A 27,315-nucleotide genomic window follows, 5' to 3' on the forward strand; every position below is an offset into this window, starting at 1 on the left:
GTTCCATCTTTTTTTCTATTGTAAACAGTGCTACAGTAAACATGCATGTGCATATATCTGTTTGTGTAAAGGCTCTTATTTCTCTAGGATATATTCCAAGGAGTGGGATTGCTGGATCGTATGGTAGTTCTATTTCTAACTTTTTAAGGAAGCGCCAAATCGATTTCCAAAGTGGTTGTACCATTTTACATTCCCACCAGCAGTGTATACGTGTCCCAATCTCTCCACAGCCTCTCCAACATTTATTATTTTGTGTTTTTTGGATTAATGTCAGCCTTGTTGGAGTGAGATGGAATCTCATTGTAGTTTTGATTTCCATTTCTCTAATGGCTAATGATTGAGAGGATTTCCTCATGTATCTGTTAGCCGCCTGAATGTCTTCCTTAGTGAAGTGTCTGTTCATATCCTCTGCCCATTTTTTAATTTGATTGTTTGTCTTTTTGTGGTTGACTTTTAGGACAGTAATACTACTCTGTTATGATCCTTTTTATTTCAGTTGGGTCCATTGTAATGTTCCCCATTTCATTTCTTATTAGGGTTGTTTGCATCCTCTTCTGTTTCTGTTTTGTCACGTTGTCCAAAGGTTTGTTAATATTGTTGATCCTTTCAAAGAACCAACTTTTGGTTTTGTTAATTCTATTGTTTTTCTATTCTCTATTTCATTTATTTCTGCCCTGATCTTTTTATTTCCTTTTTTCTGGTGGCTGTGGGCTTCTTTTGCTGTTCTCTTTCTATTTGTTTGAATTGTATAGCTAATGTTTTGATTTTATCACCATTCTTTTACTTTTAACTTTATTGTATCTTTGTGTTTAAAGTGGGTTTCTTGTAGTGAGACTATAGTTGGGTCTTGCTTTTTAAATCCAATCTGACAATCTCTGTCTGTTAATTGGGGTGTTTAGACAATTCATATTTAATGTGACTACTGATACGCCTGAGTTTAAAACCATCTTGCTATTTGTTTTTAATTTGTCCCATCTGTTCTTTGTTCCCTTTTCTTTTCTACGTTCTGTCAGGTTGAATATTTTTTATAATTTCTTTGATGGTTTGTTAGCTATAACTCTTTGTTGTATTACTTTTAGTAGGTTGCCTCAGGGTTTTTACTATACATCCTTAAGTTATCATAATCTACCTTCAAGTGATATTATAACACTTCATGTATAATACGTTGTTGTTGTTAGCTGCTGACAAGCCACCCCCAGCTCAAGGAGACCCCACGTAGAATGGAACCAAATGCTGCCTGGCCCTGTGCCACCCCATGATCAGTTGTGGATCTCACAATGTTTCCCCGTAGGGTTTTCAATGGCCGATTTTTGGAAGTAGGTCACCAGAGCCTTCCTCCTAGTCCATCTTAGTCCGGAAGCTCCACTGAAACCTGGTCCGCATCATAGCAACGCGCAAGCCTCCACTAATAGACCGATGGTGGCTGCACGTGAAGTGCATTGGCTGGGAGTCAATTCTGGGTCTCCTGCATGTATAGTAAAAGGACTCTAAACTAGTATACTTCTGTTTTTCCCTCCCAGCCTTTGTCTTAGTGTTGTCATACATTTTATCTCTGCATGTGTTATAGACCATCCTTTACATTATTATTATTTTCATTTAAATAGTCAGTTATCTTTTAAATAGCAAGAAAAAAACAATAATTTTACTCAAGTAATTACCATTTCCGCTGTTCTTCATTTTTTTTTTTTTCATTCCTTTGTGAGATCTATTTTTTCTGGTACCACTTTCCTTCTGCAAGTTGTCAACTGAAGAACATCAAAGAAATCTTTCCATAACCTTAAAAATTCCTATATGCTAGTCCTAACCATTCTGTTGTCCACATTTTGTATCCTATTCACTTGAATGAGCTTTGACTTAATTCTTTCTAAGCTTTATAATAGTATTATTGATGTGAAGATTTAGGGTATTTCTCATAAAATAACACTTGTGTATAGGCTGTAAAGAAAAGTATGGTTGCTTCCCCCAACATCCATTCTCCTTCTCTTGATAATGACCTAATTTTCATTTTTTCTGCCCCCCTCCCAAGTAGCCAATGAGGGAGGATGATTCCACTCTTAGTTCTAGGGGTGGGGTATGTGGCTCAGGCCAAAGGAATAAATATCATCTCATCCTCTGTCCACAGTGCAGGAGTAGACATGAGACCTAATTTGACCCAGTAAGACTAGAGAAGACGTTTGCAGGGAGCTCCTGGGGGAGAAGCTCTTTCTATTTCTAGATGTGATGATCTGATAAAAATTCTAGAATATTTACAGCCTATTTGCCACCCTGAGGTTCTTTGAATATACCTGATATCACTGGAGGCAGAAAGGAAAGAGGAAAAAACAAAAGCCAGGTTCTTGGCAAGGTTGTTGAGCCATGAATGAAACCACCAATGAAAGCTACCTGGGTACATGAAACAGTTTGATTGGATTTTCTGTTGTTTGTTACTTAGAGTGCAAAGTGATACATTTGGTAATATGTCACTCAATAACTCTATTATCTTGTGATCTCGGATTTCTTCTCAAACCAACCCTCATATCAGTAGGATAGCTCAAAAAATATGTTTCTCAATACTGTAGACAAAGAGGACATGTGTTTGGCACTGCACTTCTTAAAAGGAGGAATGAAAATAACAAGGACTGGCTTTGAAAATCTCAGCAGCTCTCCCTTTCTCATTTCTGACTTAGCCAGAAAGTGCCATCTGATAAGAACATCTCCATGTGAGCCAACATTTTTGTAAAGCCTTCAGGAATATTGCGAATTGATTGCAATCATTCTTTGAGGATGAGTAAGACAGTAGTCAAATTAGTAAAGTCATTTATCTTGTATACTTATTTACCTCCTGGAGGGAACTTTTTTTGAAGATAATATTTATAGGACAGTAAAACATGTATTTATTTGAAAGTCTGTTAAGGTTGAATGCTTATTCTTGGTCCTATTTTCCACTGGAAAATGTTTTGATACTAATTTGACTGTATAAGCAAAATTGGGTGATGTATATGTATGGGGTTGGAATTAATTTAATAATGTATATATATATATATATATGATATCAGTAGTGGTGTTGATGAGTGTTATACAGTAAAACCTATGAGAGCTGGAATCTGTGTCAGGTGGAAGACTGTCAGAGAAGGAAAACTCAAATATTTTCCACTAAAATGAGTGATAATGAGACTGCACCCTGTCCAAGGTGGAAATCTTTTGAGATCCAGAAAAACAAGGTAGTCTCTTCGAGCTCTGGCTCTGACAAGTTTCACTGTAGTTAGCGTATTGGTTCAACTTCTCTAACACGGGCGAAAATCAGAGTGGCCTAAAGGGTTGTTTTTGTTAGTTGCTGTGGAGTGACTTTATGGATAAGAGAATGAACTGTTGCCCTGTCCTGTGTCATCTTCATGATCTTTGATATGTTTGAACCTATTTTTGAGGCTTTTGCTTCTATGAGTTATATGTAATGATACTTACAACATTTAGAAATTAAAACAGAAATTTAAAAAATATTATTTATTAATTCTTTAAAAATAACAGTAAGTAAACTCACTATATGTTAACACCAGAGCAATGGCATCATCACTTATCATGTAGCCCCTGGAAAGCTCCACAGTACACAGAGAAAGTGAAAAAGGTAAATAACGTCTTAATATTATTATGACAATAATTTTGATCTCACAGGCCCCCTTTCCCCCAAAATAGTAATGATAATTCAATTCAATTCAATTTTGTTCAAGTAAGATTTGTTTTTAAAATTTATGTCTGGTCTGAGATTCCTTTTAACTGTAGTTTACCCAGAAAGCATATATTTGGATGGGTGCAAGGGGTGTGGACAAGACAGTCTAGACTGAACTTGGTTGGTCACAGAAAAGAGAGCAAATGGTTCTTTAGTCTGGATCTGGACCCTGTATTAATCCCCTTAATCAAGTGATTTTATGAAAGTAGAACATCTGAGTTAACTTATTTGGGAAGAGAAATCTTTTTTGCAAGAGACCGAATAAACACCTGGAACTGAAGGTGTTCAGTAGAAAGTTGAGGATGTGGGTGGAGAAGGTATAATCCAGTGGTTCTCAAAGTGTGGTCTCAGACCAGCTGCGTCAGCATCACCTGGGAATGCATTAGAAATGCAAGTTCTCAGGCTCCCTACCAGACCTACAGATTCAAATGCTTTGTGGATGGGCCCAGCAGTGTGTTTTAACAAGCCCTCCAGGTGGTTCTGATTTGCTAACTTTTTTGCTAATGTTTGAGAACCGTTTTTATGACATTTTCCATAGTTACGTTCTGTCAGAATGATCTCCCTCCTCTGTCCCACGTCACTTCCACCCTCTTTCTTTCCTTCCACAAACATTGAATGCATTGATGTCTTTTCGGTGTTTTTATGACACTTATCTGGAAATGTACACATGTGCACATCACGTGTCTATCTGTAAGCCTCACATTAGTGCAGCCCAAATTCAATGTATCAGGAATGTACAGGTAAAGACATTTTATGTATAATTCATTGCCTGATAGTTGATTTATCCTTTTGTTCCCAGCATTAACTCTAGGAAAACCCTTTCAAATGTTGAAGATCTACAGTTCCAAGGGCTTGCCTGCCCTGTGTTAAGGGCTGCCCAAAGATCATTTTCCATGGTTATTGTATTTTAAAAATTCTAAATTAAAAGTTCAATAGAAGAGGGCTAGTTTAGAGGATTGAACTCAGGACAAAAAGATTCATAGTCACTAGTCCAGCGTTCTTAAAGGACATTCATTAGGAACGTGATCAGAGGAATGGGCTGGCCCACCAGAGGCTGGAGAAGGATTCTTATGGAACAAGGGACAAGGTCCACTTACATAGAATAGGAAGTGTGTGTGTCTATTTACATTAGTGCAAGGGCTTTACCTGGGGCAGAAGTGGTGATGAAATTAACATAAAGCTACTTCTTTTATTCTCTGTATAGTGTGGAGAGGGTTCCATGCCATTTATGCTTTTATGAACACATTACATATACACGAAAATAACACAGAGAGTTGTGTTTGTTCTTCTCTTTTCCTTCAATGGCCTTGGCATTGGAAGCAGGTAGATCTCACTCATTGACACTACAGAGCTGACTTAGAGATGGGGTTGCAGCTGCCTGTTGTTCTGTGATACAATTTCAGAGCTTTCCAAAACCCAAGGGATAGCAAGAAGTGCTTCTTGGATGAGTGTTTAAGTTCTTTGATTTTGTCTTGTGCTCCATGACTTCTATCGGCTGTTCTTGGCTTCTCACCACTCTTGGTTTTCTAGATTGTTCTTCTACTCTTCCCCCTGTAAAGATATAATGAAGTCATAGCTGTATGTGTAATACTGCACCAAGAAAAATGTGGTTCCCACCCTAAACCAATGTGGTTAGAGCAGCCAACGTTACCCAATCGAACTGTTAACTTTAATTTCTACCCCAGGAGACTGTTACCTTCCCACGTGTTAAAATGTGACCTCAAGGCTTCTCCATTCCTCCAGGGGCCAAGACTGACTGCCCCATCTTAGCCTCTGCTCTGTGGTTCTCACAGCATGATAATTCAAAGTGCAATAAGTGGATCTGAGAAAGAGCCTATGAAAGTCTGCTCATTTCCCTGTCAACTCAGGGCTGGATGGTTATAGATGTGAAGCTGAGGGACTGAATTATAGGATGTGCTCTGCTTTGCAGTTAATCACCAAAATAAGTTGCCGTTGAGTCTATTTCAACTCATGGCAACCCCACATGTGCAGAATAGAACCGTGCTCCATAGGGTTTTCAGTGGTTGATTTTTTTGGAAGTAGCTCTTTGAGGCACCTCTGGATGGACTCGAACCTCCAACCATTTGGTTAGCAGCTGAGCACATTAACCATTTGTATCAATATTACTTGAGATCCTCACTTTAAGTTTCATTCTAGGATATAGTTACCACAGGGTCCCACTATCACACACATATTAAAACCTGGGAGGTATCTGTGACTCATCTCTCTTCCTTAACCCTCACTTCCAATCGGCCACCAAATTCTGCTAATTTTACCTTCTTTATATATTTCTTGATTTCTCCCCTCCTTTCTAACTTCTGTCCACTGACCTAGTTCAGGCTTTCGCTGTATCACGTGTGGAGTTATTCCATTGCAATGTAATCAAGCTGCCATCACTATTAAAAACCAAACCCATTGCCATCGAGTTGATTCTGACTCATGGCGACGCCATGTGTGACAGAGTAGAAGTACTCCATAGAGTTTTCTTGGCTATAATCTTTATGGAAGAAGCCCTGGTTGCATAGTGGTTAAGAGCTACAACTACTAACCAAAATGTTGGCAGTTTGAATCCACCAGGTGCTCCTTGGAAACTCTATGGGGAAGTTCTACTCTGTTCTATAGGGTCGCCATGAGTTGGAATTGACTTGATGACAACGGGTTTGGTTTTTTCGGTTTAATCTTTACGGAAGCAGTTTGCCAGGCCTTTCTTCTACAGTGCTGCTGGATGGGTTCAAACCACCAGCCTTTAGGTTAGTTGTTGAGTATAAAATGTTTGTACCACCCAGGGAGCTACCACTATTACTCACCTTAAACCCAGCCTCTATACTGCAGCCAGACCATCCAAACAGCCAATGTCACCATTTGCCTCATAAATAAAGAGTTCTGTGCGTCTCCATTGCCCTCAGGATAAAGTCTAAACTCCTCAGCCAGGCTGATCCTTGATGACTTGGCCACTGTCCACCCCTGCAGAATCATTGTCTCCACTGCTTCCATGCACTTCACCCCCTAGTTGTTTAGAACTGCTTGACTTTTCCCCAGTGAAGCATCACACTGGCTCAGGACTCCTTACCTGTCCTCACGCTTTTCCCTCTGCCTGGAAACCATTTCCTGCCCTTCTTTATCTGGCTGCAGGCATTTCAGGCACTATCTCCTCTAAAAGCCTTCTTTAGATCCTAAGTAGGGTTAAGTGTTCTTTCTCTTCTCTCCTATAACACCTTGATCTTACAGTCTCATTTTTTCTCTTTCTCCCCCACTAGTCTGTAAGCTCCTGAGAGCAGGGGCTATGTCGTATTCATCTTTGGGCCACTAGCACAGTGCCTGCTACACAAGAGATGTTCTATAAATGTGTTTTGATCTGTGTAGAGGACACTAGCTGCAGAGCAAGAATAATAATAGCAACTAACTGTGCTGACTGTTTTTCATGAACTGGAAAGTTCCTACCATCTCTGTCCTATAGACCTCTCTGCAGTGACGGGGATGTTTTTTTATCTGTGTTGTCCAATAAGGTAGCCACTCCCACCTGTAGCTACAGAACACTTGAAATGTAGCTGGTGCAACCAAGGAATTGAATTTTTGATTGTGTTTAATTTATTTAGACTTAAATTTAAATAGCCCATGTGGCTAGCTGCTACCATATTGAACAGTACAGCCCTTTACTTTTCCCAGTGCTTATTTCGAGCACAGGATCATCTAGTTACTTCCTACCTTGTTCAGAGGTCCCATAGTACAGGGCTCCAAGCCGTAGTGTGTCAGCAAATGTTTAACAACCAGCTCTCTGAAAGAGTTCGCCTATTTCCATGGTGTAAATGCTCCCACCATGGCCCTTTTCAAGCTACAAATCACTGAACGCAGAGCTGGGAAGAGATGTACCATTGTAGAGCATTACCACCATACGGACACAATAGATGTAAGTAACACTGAGAACAAAGATAATAGCAAATGTAGTAAAATCATTAGGAAGTGATTAGTTCTGAGTATTACATTTGTTTTTAATATAATTTACTTTGTTGTAAGTTTATACAATTTAATTTTTAATAATGGCTGTGTTTAACCACTATCTCACAGAATTTCTGAAAATTTCACACTTGGCTCTCGTGAGCCAGTGCGAACCTGCTCCAGCACATCATTGGCTCTTAATAGTTGCTGAAAAAAAATCTTAGGATACGGTGATCATTCAGGAATTCAAATGCAGGATTTCTGTTTGGCCACAGGAGGGCACCATCCGACGAAATTATATGCTAGCGGCAATTTTGGACAAACAGAGGGCTCATTCTGAGATTTATGTTCGAGTCTTGCGAAGATTGTAGTTCTGGGAGTCCTCGTGGGAGCGCCTATAGTTTCAAGCAGTTCTTTGTTTCACAACATAAACTCCAAACCGTTAAAAAAAAAAAAAAAAAAAACCGAACCCATCCCTGTCAAATCGATTCAGACGCATAGCGACTATATAGGCCAGAGTAGAACTGCCCCACAGGGTTTCCAAGGCTGTAAACCTTTACAGAAGCAGACTGCCACATCTTTTTCCTGTGGAGCAACTGGTGGGTTTGAACTGCCTACCTTTCTGTTAGCAGCCTAGTGCTTGACCACTGCACCACCACGGCTCCTTTTTCCAAACCATTACCGCTGCCCAGTAGCTTAGTTCGTCCCTTTGTGTCTGAAGGCCTTCAAGCTACCAAACCAAAGGATCCTTGATGGTATTTATTAAGCCTTGTCAACTAGGGATGGAGAGGATCTAACAAGTATGGAGCACCTACAATGTCAGGCATTTTACCAACTTAATCTCATGTCATCCTAACATAACACTTTAGGACTCAGCTAACACCTTAGAAAAATTGGAAGACGGTCAGGCATGTGCATAATTTCTAACACAATAACCCTGAAAGGCTCATCATTTCCATTGAAATAATTTGTACTTCTTAATTCACATGAGGAAAGTTAGAAGTATATTGTATTCCTAATGATAAATATAAGAATGGAAGATTTTTTCTCTCTTTTCTCTGCGGCTGGGCTAAATATAGCCGTATGTGGCTAGTTGCTATCCTATTGGACAGTGCAGTCCTAGACTTTTCCCACCCTTATTTAGCGCACAGGAAAATCTGGTTACTTCCTACCTTGCTCAGAGCTCCCCTAGGGCACAGCTCCAAGCAGTGGTGTTTTTGATGGGTGTGGATCTATGTTTTCTCAGAGTCTTACTGGAGGGTTTACACCAGGGTTGACCAGAACACACTCTGGCAGAGGTAGGGCACCCTATATAGTCAAGACAGTGACGTGGTAGGTCTCTGTAATTCTCTACAGGGTGGGAGAAATTCCAACTTTTCTTAATAAACCATGATTTTTGTGAGATATTTTCACTCTCTTTCTTGCTAATACTATTAGTCTACTGCAGTGGCTCTCAGAATTTAGTCCCTTCACTAGCAGCTTCAGTATCACTTGGGAATTTGTTCGGCATGCAAATTATTGTGCCCCACTTAAGACCTGCTGAATCAGGAACTCTGGGGATGGGGCACAGCCATCTGCGCTTTAATAAGCCTTCCTGGCGATTCTCATGTACACTGAAATTTAAGAACCTGGCCTAACGCTGAGTTGTCAAACCTAGCTACATATTAGACACCTCTGAGGAATTTTTAAAAAGTAGTGATGTTTGGGCCCCACTCCATAGAGATTCTAATTGGAGTCCAAGGGTTAGTACCTTAAAAAATCTCTCCTGATTGTTCTACTATGCAGCCAGGATTGAGAACCCTAGTCAATGCCAATCAGGCCACACATGGGCTATGTTCCTGGTCAAAGGGGCTTTGACGGAAGTGTCTGCAGAGGTGGAGTGGGGAGCACAGGATAGGAAAAGCTCAGTAGAGGTGCTGCCTTTGGTTTCCTTCTAGCAAGGCGGAGGGCAGAAAGATCTTGGGATCTAGAGAACGATAGCAGTTTCAGCCTCTACTATATAATCTTGGTCAAGGTGCTTAATCTCTCAAAGGTGTAGCTATTCTAAAGGTTATTGGGAACATAAGTTGAAATAATGTGCAGAAGATAAGCATTGAGCTTAGCACATAGACACTCAACAAATATTAGTTTCCTTTGCTTTCCATTTCGCTGCTGTTTTAACTCTCTTTGAGAGACTCTGGTAATACATCGATGGCTGGTTCTTTCTCTACTAATCCCCAAACAGCTAGTGGTTAGTAAGAGAATGGGGTGGACTGGGGGAAAGTTAAACCTGGTTCTTGCAGGTACTTTTCCTACATGTTCTTTGATGAAGTGCTGCACTCACAAGATTGGGCAAGTGCTTCTTTGAAGTAGCATTGGACTCACCATTTTCGTTGCCAGGTGAACACACTGAGAAGCAGGATACTGATCAGCAGGAAAACACAGCTGGCCACTGTCGACAGAGAGATTAACTCAGCAAAGAAGGGCCCTGGCCTTGGTGTTGAGGGTAGCAGGAATCTAGGTCCCCAGTGCAGGCTGAGAAAATCCCCCAGATGGGCAAGGGTTTCCTGAAGGGGTGGGACTCTGCAGTATCTGCTTTCCTTTCTGAGAGTACAAGTCCCCCACAGAACTTCTTAGGAGACTTGCTCTGTCTTGAAGTAACTAGAGCTAGCATGGGGTGGGGTGTGGAGAGAGAGCCTTTGATTAAGAAAAAGGGGATGATGCCTTTCCTCAAGAGTCACTGTTCTTTCTGAGGGAGCAAACTGATGGGAGCTCTTCAGAAAAGTTCAGAGGCCTGTCCTCATTTAAAGAGGCAGTGTATAATTCCTGGATCCGGTAAAAAAAAATTGAAACATAAAAATAAATGATAAACACATTAACATCTCTTAAAAGTGTTCATATTTCCCAAATTCTGCTTTCCAGTGGTACTAGAAAAAAAAAATTTTTTTTTTTTTTTTGGAGATGTTGCCCAAAAGCCTGGTCTTTCCCCCTACCAGGAAACAATTGCAGTGTTTATGGAATGTTATTTCTTTCTTTCCCAGGTTATACTGCATCCCTCCCTCTCTTGCCTCACCCCGTGCAACACACAGACATAGGGGTATTGTTCTTTAAGATCATTTCAGGAGAAACTGGTTGGGGCTGGTTTGAAATTTGGCTTACAACTTTCTAGAACTAAATTCTGTGATTTGGAGTTATGTTAACATCTGAATCAGTTCTTTACTCTTGTAAACATTATGTAGCATAAGGAGGGGGCCATTTTAAGTCAATCCGCCAACCAACAAATATGTTCCACAGTCTCTGATGTACATTTTGCCAACAAAGAAAGTGACTCTGACCCACCTGCAATCTGATACTCTGTAGTAAATATAAACGTCTCTGTGGTTGTAACTGCTTCTGTATATTTTTGAGAAACTGTGAAAAAGAGAGAGGGGAAGAAGCTCAGTTATGTTAACTATAGGACATCACAAGGCTGGAGAGAGTTAGGGCACTTCAATGAATCAGAAACTCAGGAGACTGAAAGAAGGGGTGTGAAAGAGAAGCAGAGGCAAGTGGCAAACTTTATATTCTCCATCTTGAGATTTCCGTCCTCATTCTAGTCAATTCTTTTTCTTCTCTCTGAAACTTGACTCAGGCTATGCAGGTTTCTAAGAGTGAGGCTCCTGTTTTGGAGGAGATGGGAAGCTGTGGTGGTTGGTTTTTCTTCCCCCTTACTGCTTTTTTACATGTTGGAGGAGTGGTGGCCTGATGAGTGATGTCTTTAACATTACAGATCAATTCTGATGCATGTGCTAGAGAGCCTTATTTCGGACAATCGTTGTTCCTTTCTTGCATTGTGATTTAATGATCAAGCTTTTGTTTTCATAGAAACCCTAGCCATACCTGTTGTTATTGAGGGACAGGAAGCTTCACTCTCAGGAAGAGTGTCAGTGCTTGATTCAGCCTCTTCTTTACCTGGAGGAGAGAGTAAGCCATGCTTGTGAAACTTAAAGACTGAGTGCTCACATCTTTCCCCGCTCCCTCATCAGTTGGCCACAGAAACACTGTGTGAAACTTGAATCTTGGTTCTGGGAATATCTCACATGGTTCTACATCAAGGTCACAGGGAAGCGCTTACGTGGCCTCAGCAAAGCAGAGTGAGACTGAGTTCTACCCTGACCTTGACTTCCCGTGAAACTCCTAACAACTATTTCTCCCCATGGTTGCTACATGGCCCTGGTTTCCATCTGTCGAATAGGTAGCATCTTCTGAAACCAAAAAGTCAGAGAAAATGGGTCATAATAATAGAAATATGACTGAACCAACAAATGAAGTAAAAATGTATATGTATTAAAAAAAAAGAAGAAGAAAAGTAGGTGATGAGGCTGCTTATGTACAGCCAAAAACCTCATGGGATTTGGTTCCTTGGTTTGGAGGTTTAGGGTCATGGTTTCATGTAACATCCCAGTTAATAGGCCTGATAACAGGTTTAGTGCTTCTCTTCTACCTCCTAGTTCATTGAGTAGTGCCTGGGACCTTAGAGGTTTGCAAGCAGTCATCCAAGGCACAACATTAGGTCGCTATTCACCTACAGCAACAGAGGAAGAAGGAGACTCAGGAATTAGGAGGCAGGTATGTGATATGTGGCCAGTTGCCTCCACGAACAACTGACTCTTTTGCAATGGGACCAGAAAAACTGAGTAGTGCCCAGCTACCATTACTGAACATTTTGATGAGAGATTCCATAGAAGAATTCTGATCAAAAGGGGGGGAAATGTAGAACAGAATTTAAAATTCTCATGGACTCCAGACTTCCTGGAGTCATGGAGTTTGGATGGACTGAAACTATTGCCCTGAGATAATCTTTAAACCTAAAACCAAAAATATTCCCTGAAGCCTTCTTAAAACCAAACAATAGTTTAATAAGTAAAAAAATGTCTGCCTTGAACACTATGTTCACTTAAGAATTATGTATATGGCATCAAATTGACAACAGCAACTTGAAAGATTAGATAGGAACCTTAGGGGGCAGTGAATTTATGTTGATGGGGAAAGAACAACTCAGAAAAGAAGGACGAGAATGGCTTCACAACTCGAAGAATGTCATCAAAGTCACTAAGTGATACATGTAGAAACTTGAATTGGTGCTTGTTTTGCTGTGTATATTCTCAACAACAACATAAATGAAATTTTTTAAAAAATCATAAAAAAGTAGAGATGCACAAAATGATAGCCTAGTCTTATTATGTCTGTGTGTTAACACCTCCAGGATGCCTTTTAGCTGGCCTACCTTGGGGATCCTACTAGTTGGCTAGTGGTAGGAATGGTATTAGGATGGCACCTAATCTAGTTAGACATTTTGCAGGAAGACAGTAGATTTAGGATGTCATCAATGTTCTGTTTTTCACTTTTGTGCAAAAAGTCCACTCAAAACTGGATTAGTATTTTGTTTTGATCGGAGCATTTTATGATTAGAAGAGTAAGAATCAATATTAAAAAAGATTTATACATCCTATTCCCCCTAAAAGAATTTCAGGGATTGGCTAAAATTTGAGGACTAAACATGCATCTGCTTCTCCCTGCCCCATCAAAACCCTAGCAATAACAGGAGAAAAATGTATTAATAAGAGAATAAATTCATAAGAGCACCCAAAAGCAAGAAACTGTGCCATCAGTAGATGAGAAATTTTGAGGATACCTTGAAAAAAGATATAATCAGATGGAGGAGGAAAACCACAGACCAAAATACAGGGTGGAGAAGAATGTTGTAAAAAGTGGCAATTATTTTAGGGGTACTCCAAGCTCAAAGGAAATAGATTCAAGGAACAGTAAAGACCATATGGAGTCCCTGGTGTGAATGATTAACGTGTTTGGCTGCTAACTGAAAGGTTGTCAGTTCAAGTTCACACAGAGGCACCTCTGAAGGAAGTCCTGGTGATCTATTTCTGAAAAATCAGTCATTGAAAACCCTACGGGGCACAGTTCTACTCTCAGGTACATGGGGTTGCCATGAGTCGAGGTCAATTCAAAGGTAACTGGTAGAGATGTAGGGAAATTCCTTGGCGAATGACATTGAGAGGAGCCAAGTGGTTTTCCCCACTTTGGGCCAAGCAGCAGGGGCATTTACCTCCAGCCTAGAGCAGTAAGTGTGGCCACTTGAGCTGAAGAGGAATGGGGAACCTATCTACTGACACACTCTGGCAATCAGCATGTCTTGTTTTTTCCTCACACTCACTGAAGGCAGGCTTTGGGAAAGAAACACAGTATTCCCAAAGAATCCAAGAGGAAGACAGGGGATATGAGAATTGGTGGTGATCAAACCAATAAGACTTACTGTTAAATGTAAGTAATTTTGATTGTAGAAATATATGTAAGGATCTTAGAATGAAAATGCCAGAATATCTCAACATGCGTGGGTTGTATGTATGCATGAATGAGTGACTGAGTGAGTGTGTGTTTGTGTGTGTGCTTGAGTAAGTAAAGAGAAAGAAAGTAAATGCATGCTGAAGTTTTTGTCCTGTTAGGTGAGGGATTATTGTGATTAACTCTGTATGTTGATACAAAATACATATTTAACTGTGTGTTTTTAAAATATAAGGGGAATCACTGGAAGAATAAAAATAGGATTATTAATTTCCAAGCCATTAGAGAAAAGAACTAAAACAAAGAAAACTCAATCCAATAAAAGGCAGAAAAAAAAAAGTAGAAAGTTGAAAAAGAAAGAATGATAAATAGAACACATACTATAAGGTGTCAAGAGTTAGTCTAATCACATTAGTTATTACAATAAACATGAATAATTTAAATTCCATTATTAAAAGACAGAAATTCTAAGACTGAGTTAACAAAGCATAACAAATTCCAGCTATAAGCTGTTTATGAGACACATCTAAAAAATGACATTTTTGTTGTTGTTAGTTGCAGTCAAGTCAATTACAATTCACAAAGAAAATTAAAAAAAAAACCATGGATCTTTAGGTACTTAACACTGTAGATTTGAACTATATAAAGCAAAACAGTGCTTAGAATTTCAAGGAGAAATTGACAAATATTCAATCCTTGTGGGACATTTTAGACTCTTTTAGACATTGACAAACCAAAATAAGATCTCTATCTATACCTACATATATATATATATTGTACATACAATATATACATGACAAAGAGTGAGAGAAAGTAAGGGAAAGAGAAAGGTATCACCATTATGTGCCCTTCACCTAGAACATTCACTGGTGTGTACTTGTCACAGACTGTTTTTAATATTCATGAATGAATGAATAAAAAAGCATTCTCCTTCAGAAAGGATGCTGGGCGGTCAGGAGTAGACCCTGGTTTCCTCTTATTTATCTATTCCAGACCCTGCCTCTTCCTACCTTCCTTCTAAAGCCTACTTTTCTGTCTCTTCCCTGCACATTTGCACTTTTATCACGGATCCAAAACTCAAAACCAAACCTGTTGCCATGGAGTCGATTCTGACTTATGATGACCCCGTGTATTACAGAGTAGAACTGCTCCTTAGAGTTTTTTTTTTTTTTTAATCTTTATGGAAACAGTTTGACAGGCTTTTTTTTTTCTGCAGTGCTACTGGGTGGATTTGAAATGCCAATCTTCAGGTTAGTAGTCAAGTGCAAACAGTTTGTGCTACCCAGGGACTTTTTTTTTTTTAATCAGAGGTCAGGTAGGGAAATTACACAAGAGGAAGGAGCCTACTAACAATGGAGCACTATACAAATAACGTATTTACGTTATATGTGAGTAAAAGTAGAAACCGTGTGTGGGGAGAATGGACTTTCCCTTTTGAACTAGAGGAAGCCTTGGTATCGTAGAGAATGAAGTGGAATTTCAGGATCTGCTAGAAAAGCATTATCCCCAGTGAGGCAGCACTTGAAAGAACTTTGCTCTTCTTTGGTATCTTACTCTTTATCCTCTGCCAGGGTATAGAGGGACCTTTGGGGGAGGAGACCTTCGAATTCACCTAGTCTATTTTGTGGAATGTGAAAAAACTGAGGCCCAGGGAGATTAAGTGGCTATCCGAGGTCACATAGCTGGTGGAGTTAGGAATTTCACCCTGCTTGACCTGATGCAGGAAAGCAGTGTAGTGGACCCAAGAAGGGTGCCACAATACCTGGAAACAATACCTGGAATCACTTCATTTGTGCACGTGAGCCGGGGCTGTGTCCACCTCGTTTCCCCACAGATCACTCTGCAGGTGCTTTCGGCACGGCCTCTCCTTTGGGCCCTGTATCCCTTCATGCACTGGTATTGAACTGTCTGCCCCACCACAAAATGATACTTTCTCTCCATAGCTTCATGTTCCCATGGTGGAGGCTCCCTGCAGTGACCTGGAAGAGGAAAGAAAATTCTGAAGGTAAGTTGGGAAATGCACTGTGAGTGAATCCAAAGAGACTTATTCTTTTGTTCCTTCATCCATTCATTAATTTTTTTCATTCAGCAAGTACATATTGAGAACTTTGCTAGGCGATATGGGAAGGCACAAAGACCAAAGACTCAGCCACTCCCGTAAGGAGCTGACATTCAGTTGGGTAAGAAAGACATATGGAGGCAGAACGTGGTGAGCGTTATCACTGAGGAGCAGATTCTTGCTATGGGAACACAGAGGAATGAATGATTAATTTTGATTGGTGGTACCCTAAAACAGAAAGCATTGATCTGGCCCTTGAAAGATGATGAGGTACTTCATGGGTGGACAGGAGTGGGAAGTGTGGTCTAAGCTGAGGAAGAAGGGTGGGTCCAAGTCTGTTTGGGCCAAAGATATGTGAAGAGCACCTGGGGTTTCCACTGGATAAGCGGGGAAGCACATTCTCCATTTGTGGCTGGTGGCCATCTTATAATCAAGGGAGAAGGACTAGGGTCAAAGCCAAAGCCCTGAAAAGGGAAGAGCTGAGAGAATCTCAGAGAAACGGAGCCTGATCTTTGAGCAAGCCAAGCCTGAAGCTTGACCCACATGAGCCCTGTCAAAGCCTCTGAAAATTCTCCATGCCCATTAACTTTCCATTCACCCTACTAAAACAGCAGAGACCATGTCCTGCTCTGATTTAATCTCAGAATTTGCTCCGTCCTTGCATTTGCAACATCTGTACTCATGAAACTGCAACACCCTCTGACCCCAGACATGTGCAACTGCATGTACGCTCTGACTTTCCACAACCCTAGTACCCAAAGACCCTATGTAACCTCCCTGCCCCGGCCTGGGGCTGAGCAGTCCTGATACGACTATCTCCTGTACTGTCAAGCCAAGTCGGTTGCCGTGGAGTCAATTCCGACTCCTACTGACCCTATAGGACAGAGCAGAACTGCCCCATACAGTTTCCAAGGCGGATTTGAACTACCGACCTTTTGGTTAGCAGCCAAACTCTTAAACACTATGCCACCAGAACTCCAGAAGCTTCCTAGACATATCCAAACACCTTGAGGGATCGAGTTACTGGGGCTGAGGGCTGAGAACCATGGTCTTGGGGGACATCTACGTCAACTGGCATAACATAGTTCATAAGGAAAATGTTCTACATCCTTCTTTGATGAGTAGCATCTTGGATTGTAAAAGCTTGCAACAAGCCATCTAAGATACATCTGTTAGTCCTATCCCATCCAGAGCAAAGAATAATGAAGAAAACCAAAGATACAAGGAAAATATTAGCCTGAAGAACTAAGGGACCACATGGACCACAGCCTCCACCAGCCTTAGCCTAGAAGAACTAGATGGTACCGAGCTACTATCATGGAAGACTCTGACAGGGATCATAATAGAGGGTCTCAGACACAGCGGGAGAAAAATATAGAACAAAATTCAAATTCCTCACACGCAAAAAAACAAACAAACCCAGGCTTATTGGTCTGACAGAAACTGGAGGAGCCCCCGAGACTATGCCCCCTGACACTTTGCTAACTCAGAACTGAAGCCACTCCTGAAGTCACCTTTCAGCCAAAGATTACCATAAAATTAGACAGGCCTATAAAACAAACAATAACACACATGAGGAACGTGCTTCTTAGTTCAATCCAGTATGTGAGACCAAATGGGCAACATCTGTCCAAAAGCAAAGCCGAGAAGGCATGAAGAGACAGGAAAACTGGACTAATGGACATGGGGAACCCGGGGTGGAAAGAGGGAGGGTACTGACACAATACGAGGATTGCAACCAATGTCGCAAAATAATTTGTGTATAAATATTTGAATAAGAAACTAATATTCACTGTAAACTTTCACCTAAAACCAATGAAATATTTTTAAAAAGTACTGGATTATAAATCAAAGTATGAAATATATACCCATGTGTCCATACTGATAAAAATGATTGAATAAATAAATAACGGCAATAGACATGAAGAAGAATTCATGCATAAGAATCCAAATAATTTCAGTAGCTACTTTACCCTCAGCGACATGGAGCATAACTCCTCACTTCTTAAATGTGGGCTGCACATAAGGACTTTCTTTGCAAGAGCACAGTATGGAAAGGGGGTGTGGGGAAGATAACTTTACAGTGGAGAAATCTGATAAACACTACTTGAAACCAGGTAATGAGGTTAACATCCACAGTGATAAACCATATTGACAGTATGTACCCTTGAAATCTACCACCTATCTGTGGGTTTGTTCTACTGTGGTGGCTTGAGTGTTGCTGTGATGCTGGAAGCTATGCCACTGGTATTTCAAAAACCAGCAGGGTCACCCATGATGATGGATTGGTTTTAGCCGTGCTTCAAGGCTAAGACCAACTAAGAAGAAAAACCTGGCAATCTAATTCTAAAAATTAACAGATGAAAACACTATGGGTCACAGAACATTGTTTGAGACTTCAACTCGCTTTCTTTGGATATCTCATAGGGAGGGACCAATCACTGGAGAAGGGCATCATGTTTGGTAAAGTGGAGTGCCAGCAAAGTCGAGGGAAACCCTCAGTGAGATGGATTGACACACTGGCTGCAAGAATGTGCTCAAACATGCCAATGATCATGAAGATGGTGCAAGACCAGCAAAGTTACGTTCTGTTATGTATGGGGTCGCTATGAACCAGAGCTGATGAAATGGTGACTAATAACAACAACATCTTTGAAATGATGTGATGAAAATTGCATTTTACCTCTGTGGTCTTCCCCCGGAAAAACAAAACAAAACGTTACCCCATTCTTATTGTGAGAACAACATCAGACAAATCCCACTGAGGGACATGCTATGAAACACCTGACTAGTACTCCTTAAAATTGTCAAAGTCAACAAAAGCAAGGAACATCTAAGAAACTGTCACAACCAAGAGGAGCCTAAGGAGATGTATTCATCTCCTGGAACAACAAAAAAAAAGGACAATAAGGAAAAGCTGAGAATATTCAAATGAAGTAAGGACCTCAGTTAATTAAAAAAAAAAATGCTATGGAGCACAGTTCTACTGTGATGTACATAGGGTCATGTGACTCGAAGACAACTGTTTTTTGTTTGTTTGTTTTGGAGGTGTTATTCCTGTTCTATTATGTGAGCCTAGCCAAGTCTTGTAACTTCTTCGTGTCACAGTTTCTTCATCAGTAAATGGGAATAGTATTTCCTGCTCCCTGACTCATTGGGTTGTGAGGCTCAAATGAGAGTATCTATGATAAGATAATGCTCTTTGTTAAGTTACAAAATTAGCATAGGGCTGTAGGGTCTCAGGAGCCCTGGTTGCACAGTGGTTAATAGCTTTGGCTGCTAACCAAAAGGTTGGCAGATCAAATCCACCAGCTGCTTCTTGGAAACCCTACGGGGCAGTTCTACTCTGTCCTATAGGTTTGCTATGAGTTGGATTTGACTTGATGGCTATGAGTTTCAGGTTTTCCTTTCTTTTTTTGGCTACAGGGTCTCTTAAGGTTTGCTGGTCCCCAAAAAGCTCAGGTTTTCCTAACAGGCTGTCTTTCTCCCTGACATTAGGACTTAAACATTAGTCATTTTGGAGAGGAGTAGGCAGGCCAGGTGGTAGTCACAGTGCTCACTCTTGCACAGCGCATTAGCTAGGAGCTATTTGTCTGCAGTTTTTCAGAATCCCCAGCACAGCACAATTTACAATCAGGACCTGAAAGAAACACCTGAAAGAAATTGTTCTGCTTGCAGTTCATTGTCTTGTACTTACGGAAAAATACAGAGGGTTTCCTTGAGGGAAAGGACTGTTGTTCTATTCCTATTTGTATCTTCTGTCTGCAGTGCCTGGCATGCAGTTAGTCCCAACACAAGCTTTTTGAATGGAATTGAGTTGAATTCTACTCGGCCAGCTCCCAAAGCTATGAAGTATGCAATACCTTCAGGAAAAAGAAGCCCTGAGCCCAAGTAGGCTGCTGTGAGAGTGGTTTGAGATGCTGAGAAAATAGCCAGCAGACACTATCGAATAGATCTTGTCTTTTTTTTTTTTTAACCTGATAGCCTTAGAAAATGACTTTCCTCCTTTGGGAAACATTATCACACACATGCAAGAGAAGGGTCAGTTCTGAGGAGTCAGGCAAAGGACAGTTTGAAATCCATCTCTTACCTAGAAGCTTTACTTGGTCCAGGAGCTGCATCTGACTTTGCATTTCCGAGCTTTTTCTTTCCTCTTCTTGTTCAGGTTTAGATGTAACTTGTTTCTCTGTGTACCAAGGGGCTAGAGAATATGTGTAGAATGAAGCAAATAACTTCACAAATGTTAAAAATAAAAAACACTGTTCATTCATTTATTCACTCAAAAAGAGTGTCTATCTAGTATCTGGGAAGTGCCAGGCAACGTCTGGGTGCTGGTTACAAAGATGAGCCATGCCCTAGGGGTGCTCTCAGTGGGGCCTGCTCCCACCCAGCTCAGCACTGGCCTCTTGATATTCATGTGCATAATTGCAATGCCTACAATATGTTTCAGAAAGAATGAACGCTTTTCTGGTAGAAGTGTGTGTGTGTGTCCTCAAAAAGAACTCTGTTCTTTTTTCATCAATTCTGTCAATATTGTGCATGGGTATGTGGCTGATGGCGATTAGGAGTGGTCTGGTTCAATGACCCACTGGCTCCTTTGCTCCCCTAAAGCAGTTCAGAACTTAAAAAGCTAGAGAGATACAATCTTAAAGCAATGACAAGAAAACTTATCCTGTAACATGTCTCTATTGTGGTATTTGGCAAAGGAGTTGGATATTGGCACCACAGTGAAATGGAGATCAGAATTCCAACTTAGTGTGAGAGAGGGGACCTGCTAGCAAAGAGTGATAATGCAATGCTTCAAATTTTGCAGTCCATACATGGTTTGGAAACCCTGGTAGCATAGTGTTAAGTGCTACAGCTGCTAACCAAAATGTTGGCAATTCAAATCCACCAGGTGCTCCTCGGAAACTCTGTGGGGCAGTTCTACTCTGTCCTATAGGGTTGCTATAAGTCAGAATTGATTTGGCAGCAACGGGTTTGGTTTGGTTTTTACATGGTTTGGGTAGGACAAAGATACCAAGGCTCACTGACATCGTCTTACAAAATAAAAAGACAGATGAATTTACCACTGTTCACTACATTCTAATACCACACAATGAATAAGAGACCTAGTGGGGAAATGGAACTTATGTCAGAGAGCTTCTGGGATTAAAGGAAGAAGGCTCAACAGCAAGTCATGGTATCAGATAAACTTAGATTTAGAAAGTGTCTTTAGAAGGGGTCATTCAAGGGAGGAAACATACCTACACTATTTGAATACGTGATCCCACCATCTCTGCTCGCCTTTACCAGCAACCATGATGTTTGGGGTTCTTAGTGTTGGCAGCCACTAAGCTGTCCTTTAGTCCTTTCATATGCGCTAGTTCTGCCTTCTCCCCTGTCTGTAAACTCCTTGAGGGCAGATATCAAGACAGATGTCTAACATTTTTATCTACCATAATATTGGGCATAGAGCCAGACATATAGCAGGTGCTGGATGCTTGTTGTTTATTTACTTGGGAAAGACCATCTGAAGCAGTGATTTGCAACCTTGACAGAGCATTGGAATCTCAGATTCGTCAGGTCAGGATTAATCCTTGGACAGGTGTACTTTAAAAAATCTCCAACAACGATTCCAATTACATCCAGCATTGAGGACCATGGTCTAAGGCTCTTAAGCTATGTTTTGATGTCCATAAATAAATAAGTTAAAAGTTAACCACCTTTTCTGCTTTGCTGTTTTCCTCCTGCTGATTTGGAGCCCAAATAGCAGTTTGATCTGCCTGTGGGCTTGTCGCTTCCCTCTCTGTCCTCCCAAATCTCACCTTCGCTCCCTCCCTCCTGCACCCAAAGGATTCCTGCTGGACTGGAACAATAAGCAGCAGCCTTTTTGGGGATATAGGGTATTTGGATATATTCCTCATGCTCCGGAAAGCCAGTTTCTGACATGGGGCTGGGGAAGGTCCTGCACTGACAATACTTGACAATGCTTTCTCCTGGACAGTACATTTTTTCCCCAAAGAAATCTCTGAAAGGTGTCACAGAACCAGAGTGAAAAATATTGGTAATAGATAAACCAAAACCAAACCCATTGCTGTCGAGTCGATTCCAACTCATAGCAACCCAATAGGGCAGAGTAGAACTGCCCCATAGGGTTTCCATGGAAAGGCTGGTAGATTTGAATTGCCAACATTTGGTTAGCAACCAGGCTCTTAACCACTGTGCCACCAGGGCTCCATGGTAATAGATAAGACCTCAGAATTTAGAAGAATGATCTTTTCCTCTCTTTATACTCATTAAGGGAGAAAATGCCTCTCTCATTGCCTCCTTCTTTCTACCCAGAACTTATTCCATAGTTCAGAGATGGTTATTGAAAAGGGGATGGGTGGAGGGGGAGAATGGGAAATTCTTAGGAATTCACGCTGTCATGTTGTTCAGGGATAGAGCTAGGATATAAATGGTATGATGTGTGAGCTTTGAAAACCAAAAAATAAAAAAGTTAACTCAGCCTTATAGGTCAGTATTTTTCACTAGAACTATTTTCAAATTGTTTTGTAATTTTTAGTGTGATGTCTTTCCCCTGCACCCTGAAATGTAAACTTCTTGAGCGCTATCCCTATTGTATCTCCAGGTCCTAGAACAGTCCTTGGGAACTAATAAACAAAACCCATTGCTGTTGAGTTGATTCTGACTCATAGCAACCCTGTAGGACTGAGTATAGAACTGTCCCACAGGAACAAATAAATGCTCATTAAATATTTGTTTAATGACTAAATATTCCAGGAAGTACTAAAATTAGTTATCATCTGTGTGTAGAGTACAATGTTAACTTTTCTGAGGGAGAGTGAACAAGCCAATTTTTGTCTATGGGGCTGAGTCAACAAAAGCTGAAGCAGTGTCTCTGTGTGTTACAGTTCTCCTTCCCTGGGTAGTTACAAAAGGAATCACTTACAATTACTCATGCATTGACATTTGTTTTCCCAGGAAACATGACTAGAATTTCCTGTACAAAGAATATACGGTGATCCATTTCTTATTCTGCGAAAACCTTTCTTGCATTCACAGTTGAGTATGGTGCCATTCTTGTATGTGTGGGCTTTGAAAGTGGCATATCTGATCTCTGGTGGACCATCGTAACAAAACTCTGCAAAGGAAAAAAAAAAACTTATCAGGAGTTCAGAAGGTTCCCATCAAACACTCACATATCTACTCATGTAATTATTTAATCACATATTTCTTCCCTGTATTTAAAATATTTATATATAACCTACCATCTCCTAGAAGGGAACTAAGGCTATTACCACTGTTCTTTAGAAGCCTTTGTACCATAGATAGTTCAAAAGTTAACCAAAATAAAGAGAGAAAATGAAGAATAGAAGGATAAAAGAGCAGAGGTCTCAATTAGGAAACAGGTATCTACAAGGTAGACCTAGATCCAACCATATCAATAGTTACATTAAATGTAAATGGACAAGGCACATAATTTAAAAGGTAGAGATTTTCAGACTAGATAAAGCAGCAGGACCCAACTATATGCTCCCTACAAGAGAATACACTTTAAATGCAAAGAAAATGCTAGGTTAAAGTAAAAGGATAGAAAAAAGATATATCATGTAAAAGTAAACATAAAAAACCTGTGTTGCTATATTGATGTCAGAAAGTGGCTTTAAGATAAAAAGTACTAAAAAGGATAAAGAGGAACATTTCATTATGAAAGTCTCAACTCACCAGGAAGCAAAACAATCCTAAATGTCTGTGCATCTTAATAATAGAGTTTCAAAGTTCATAAAGGAAAAAATTGACAGGATTAAAGGGAAACAGATAAATCCACATTGGTAAAAAATTTTAACACTATTCTCTCAATAATTGACACACCAACTAAATAAAAATCAGTAAGCTATAGATTTAATCATTATTAACCAACTTAAAAAAATCTTTTAACCAACTTTATTAATTTCCATTTATAAAATATTATATCCAACAAATGCAGAATACCTTTCTTTTCAAGTGCACATGGGACATCTACTAAGATAACTAAATGGTGGCCCTTAAAATGTCTAAATAAATTTCAAAAGATTGAAATCTTAGAGAGTATGTCCTTTGACCACAGTGGATAAAATTTAAAATAAAGAAGATATCTAGAAAATACCAAATATTTGAAAATTTAAAAATACAATTTTAAATAACCCATAGGTCAGAGAATAAGTCACAAAGAAAAGTAGAAGATGGTTCCAAATGAATTATAATGAAAATACAACACATCAAAATTTGTTGGATGTAGCTAAAGCAGGGCTTAGAGAGAAATTTATAATTTTAAATAATTTTGAATGTTTATATTAGAAAAAATAAATCAGTGATCTATGCTTTGATGTTAAGAAGCTGGAAAATATAAGCAAATTAAACTCAGAGTAGTATAAAGAAGAAAATAAAAAGGAAATTAATAAAATATAAAACAGGCAAACAATAGAGAAAACTAACAAAGCCAAGAGTTGGTTCTTTGAAATGATTAATAAAATTGATAAACTCTTAGCAAAACTGAAGAGGGAAGGAGGAAAGGAGGAAGAATAGGGGGAGAGAGAGAAACAGAGAGAACAAATAACCAATATCAGGAATGAAAAGAACATCACTATAGAGTCTAGAGATATGAAAAGATAAGGCAATACTATGAGCATATGTATGTAAATAAATTTGACAACAGATGAAATGAACAAATTCAATGAAAAGTAATATTTCCCAAAATGACACAAAAAGAATTAGAAAACAATAATAGCATTGTATCTATTAAAGTAATTGAATTCATAACCAAAAACATTCCCACAAAGAAAATTACATGTCCAAATGATTTCACTGATTAATTCTACCAAATATTTAAGAAATAAATACTGTCACTCTTATGCAAACTTCTTCAGGAAATAGAGGGGAAGTGGATACTTGCTAACTAATTTTATGAAGCCAGTAAAATTCTGATATCAAAACTTGACTCAGACATTGCAAGAAAAAAAAATTACAGATCACTATTCTTTATGAACATAGATGCAAAATTCATTAAAAAGTATTTGCAAATCATATATAAAACAAAAACCCAGTGCCATCGAGTCGATTCTGATTCATAGCGACCCTATAGGACAGAGTAGAACTGCCCCATAGAGTTTCCAAGGAGAGCCTGGTGGGTTTGAACTGCCGACCCTTTGGTTAGCACCCATAGCACTTAACCACTATGCCACCAGGGTTTCCAATCATATATAAACCCCAAAAACCAGTGCCGTCAAGTCGATTCCGACTCATAGCGACCCTATAGGATGGAGTAGAACTGCCCCATAGAGTTTCCAAGGAGTGCCTGACAGATTCAAACTGCCGACCCTTTGATTAGCAGCCGTAGCACTTAACCACTACGCCACCAGGGTTTCCCCCAATCATATATAAAATAAAAAAATAGGAATATATAAAAAGGGTAAAATGTTATGACCAAGAAGATTTAAACTAGGCACGTAAGTCTAGTTTAACATTTGAAAATCTGTGAATGTAACACATCACATTTATGACATAAAGGATGAAAATCACATGAAAACCTCAACGTATTCAGAAAAAATGTTTGAAAAAATTCAACATACATTCATTAAAAAAAAAAAAAAAAAGCCAAGGTGGGGCCAAGATGGTGGAGTAGTGAGATGCTTCCTGTGGTCCCTCTTACAACAAAGACCCAAAAAAACAAGTGAATTGATTATATATGACAATCTGTTGTTATTGTTGTTAGGTACTGTCGAGTGGGTTCCAACTCATAGCGACCCTATGCACAACAGAATGAAACACTGCCCCGTCCTGCACCATCCTTATTATCGTTGTTATGCTTGAGCTCATTGTTGCAGCCACTGTGTCAATCCACCTTGTTGAGGGTCTTCCTCTTTTCCGCTGACCCTGTACTCTGCAAAGCATGATGTCCTTCTCCAGGGACTGATCCCTCCTGACAACATGTCCAAAGTATGTAAGATGCAGTCTCGCCATCCTTGCCTATAAGGAGCATTCTGGCCGCTCTTCTTCTGAGACGGATTTGTTCGTTCTTTTGGCAGTCCATGATATATTCAACATTCTTTGCCAACACCACAATTGAAAGGCGTCAACTCTTCTGTCTTCCTTATTCATTGTCCAGCTTTCACATGCATATGATGCAATTGAAAATACCATGGCTTGGGTCAGGTGCACCTTAGTCTTCAAGGTGACATCTTTGCTCTTCAACACTTTGAAGAGGTCCTTTGCAGCAGATTTGCCCAATGCAATGAGTCTTTTGATTTCTCGACTGCTGCTTCCATGGCTGTTGATTGTGGATCCAAGTAAAATGAAATCCTTGACAACTTCAATCTTTTCTCCGTTTATCATGATGTTGCTCATTGGTCCATTTGTGAGGATTTTTATGCTGAGGTGTAATCCATACTGAAGGCTGTGGTCTTTGATCTTCATTAGTAAGTGCTTCAAGTCCTCTTCACTTTCAGCAAGCAAGGTTGTGTCATCTGCATAACGCAGGTTGTTAGTGAGTCTTCCTCCAATTCTGATGCCCCATTCTTCTTCATATAGTTTAGCTTCTTGTATTATTTGTTCAGCATACAGATTAAATAGGTATGGTGAAAGAATACAACCCTGATGCACAGCTTTCCTGACTTTAAATCAATTAGTATTCCCTTGTTCTGTCTGAACAGCTGCCTCTTGATCTATGTAAAGGTTCCTCATGAGCACAATTAAGTGTTCTGGAATTCCCATTCTTCACAGTGTTATCCATAATTTGTTATGATCCACACAGTCGAATGCCTTTGCATAGTCAATAATTTTTTTTTTTTAAACATCCTTCTGGTATTCTCTGCTTTCAGCCAGGATCCATCTGACATCAGCAAAGATATCCCTGGTTCCATGTCCTCTTCTGGAACCAGGCTGAATTTCTGGCAGTTCCCTGTCGATATACTGCTGCAGCCATTTTTGAATGATCTTCAGCAAAATTTTATTTGCATGTGATATTAATGATATGGTTCTATAATTTCCTGAGATAGGCCCATTTGAGTGCCCTGAGCCATGCTCCTGCACTTGGAGAAGGAATAAATTCACAACGGGGGAAAAGATAATTTGCCAACTCCACTAAACTGGTAAGCTCGGGACAGAAGCGGCTACTGTCCAGGCATAAATGGTCCATGGACTTTGAATACGTTTCCCCCTGCATGGACCAATGTGGGCCTATTTCAGGAGAATAGGCCCTTGCTGGCAGACTGTGACTGTATAAGCTGTGTGGTGGAGAGGTGGCTATTTGATATTTGACACAGCTTTGCCTGTTAAA

General features: G+C 40.0%; 1 protein-coding gene across 1 annotated transcript in view; it reads right to left on the bottom strand.

Moving 5' to 3' along the window:
• Positions 1-3,363: 3,363 nt before the first annotated feature.
• The window catches only part of IL2RA (interleukin 2 receptor subunit alpha), a 78,923-nt gene continuing 54,971 nt past the window's right edge, over positions 3,364-27,315 (bottom strand). The window contains exons 2-8 of the mRNA XM_023548949.2: positions 22,951-23,142; positions 20,107-20,217; positions 15,733-15,936; positions 11,498-11,569; positions 10,958-11,029; positions 10,004-10,070; positions 3,364-5,254 (exon numbers count right to left, since the gene is read on the bottom strand). Coding sequence (XP_023404717.2) covers positions 5,230-5,254; positions 10,004-10,070; positions 10,958-11,029; positions 11,498-11,569; positions 15,733-15,936; positions 20,107-20,217; positions 22,951-23,142 — 743 coding nt within the window. The 3' untranslated portion in view covers positions 3,364-5,229. The remainder of the gene's footprint in view (positions 5,255-10,003; positions 10,071-10,957; positions 11,030-11,497; positions 11,570-15,732; positions 15,937-20,106; positions 20,218-22,950; positions 23,143-27,315) is intronic.

Source organism: Loxodonta africana, chromosome 4, assembly GCF_030014295.1.
Source record: "Loxodonta africana isolate mLoxAfr1 chromosome 4, mLoxAfr1.hap2, whole genome shotgun sequence".
Classification (NCBI taxonomy): Eukaryota; Metazoa; Chordata; class Mammalia; order Proboscidea; family Elephantidae; genus Loxodonta; species Loxodonta africana.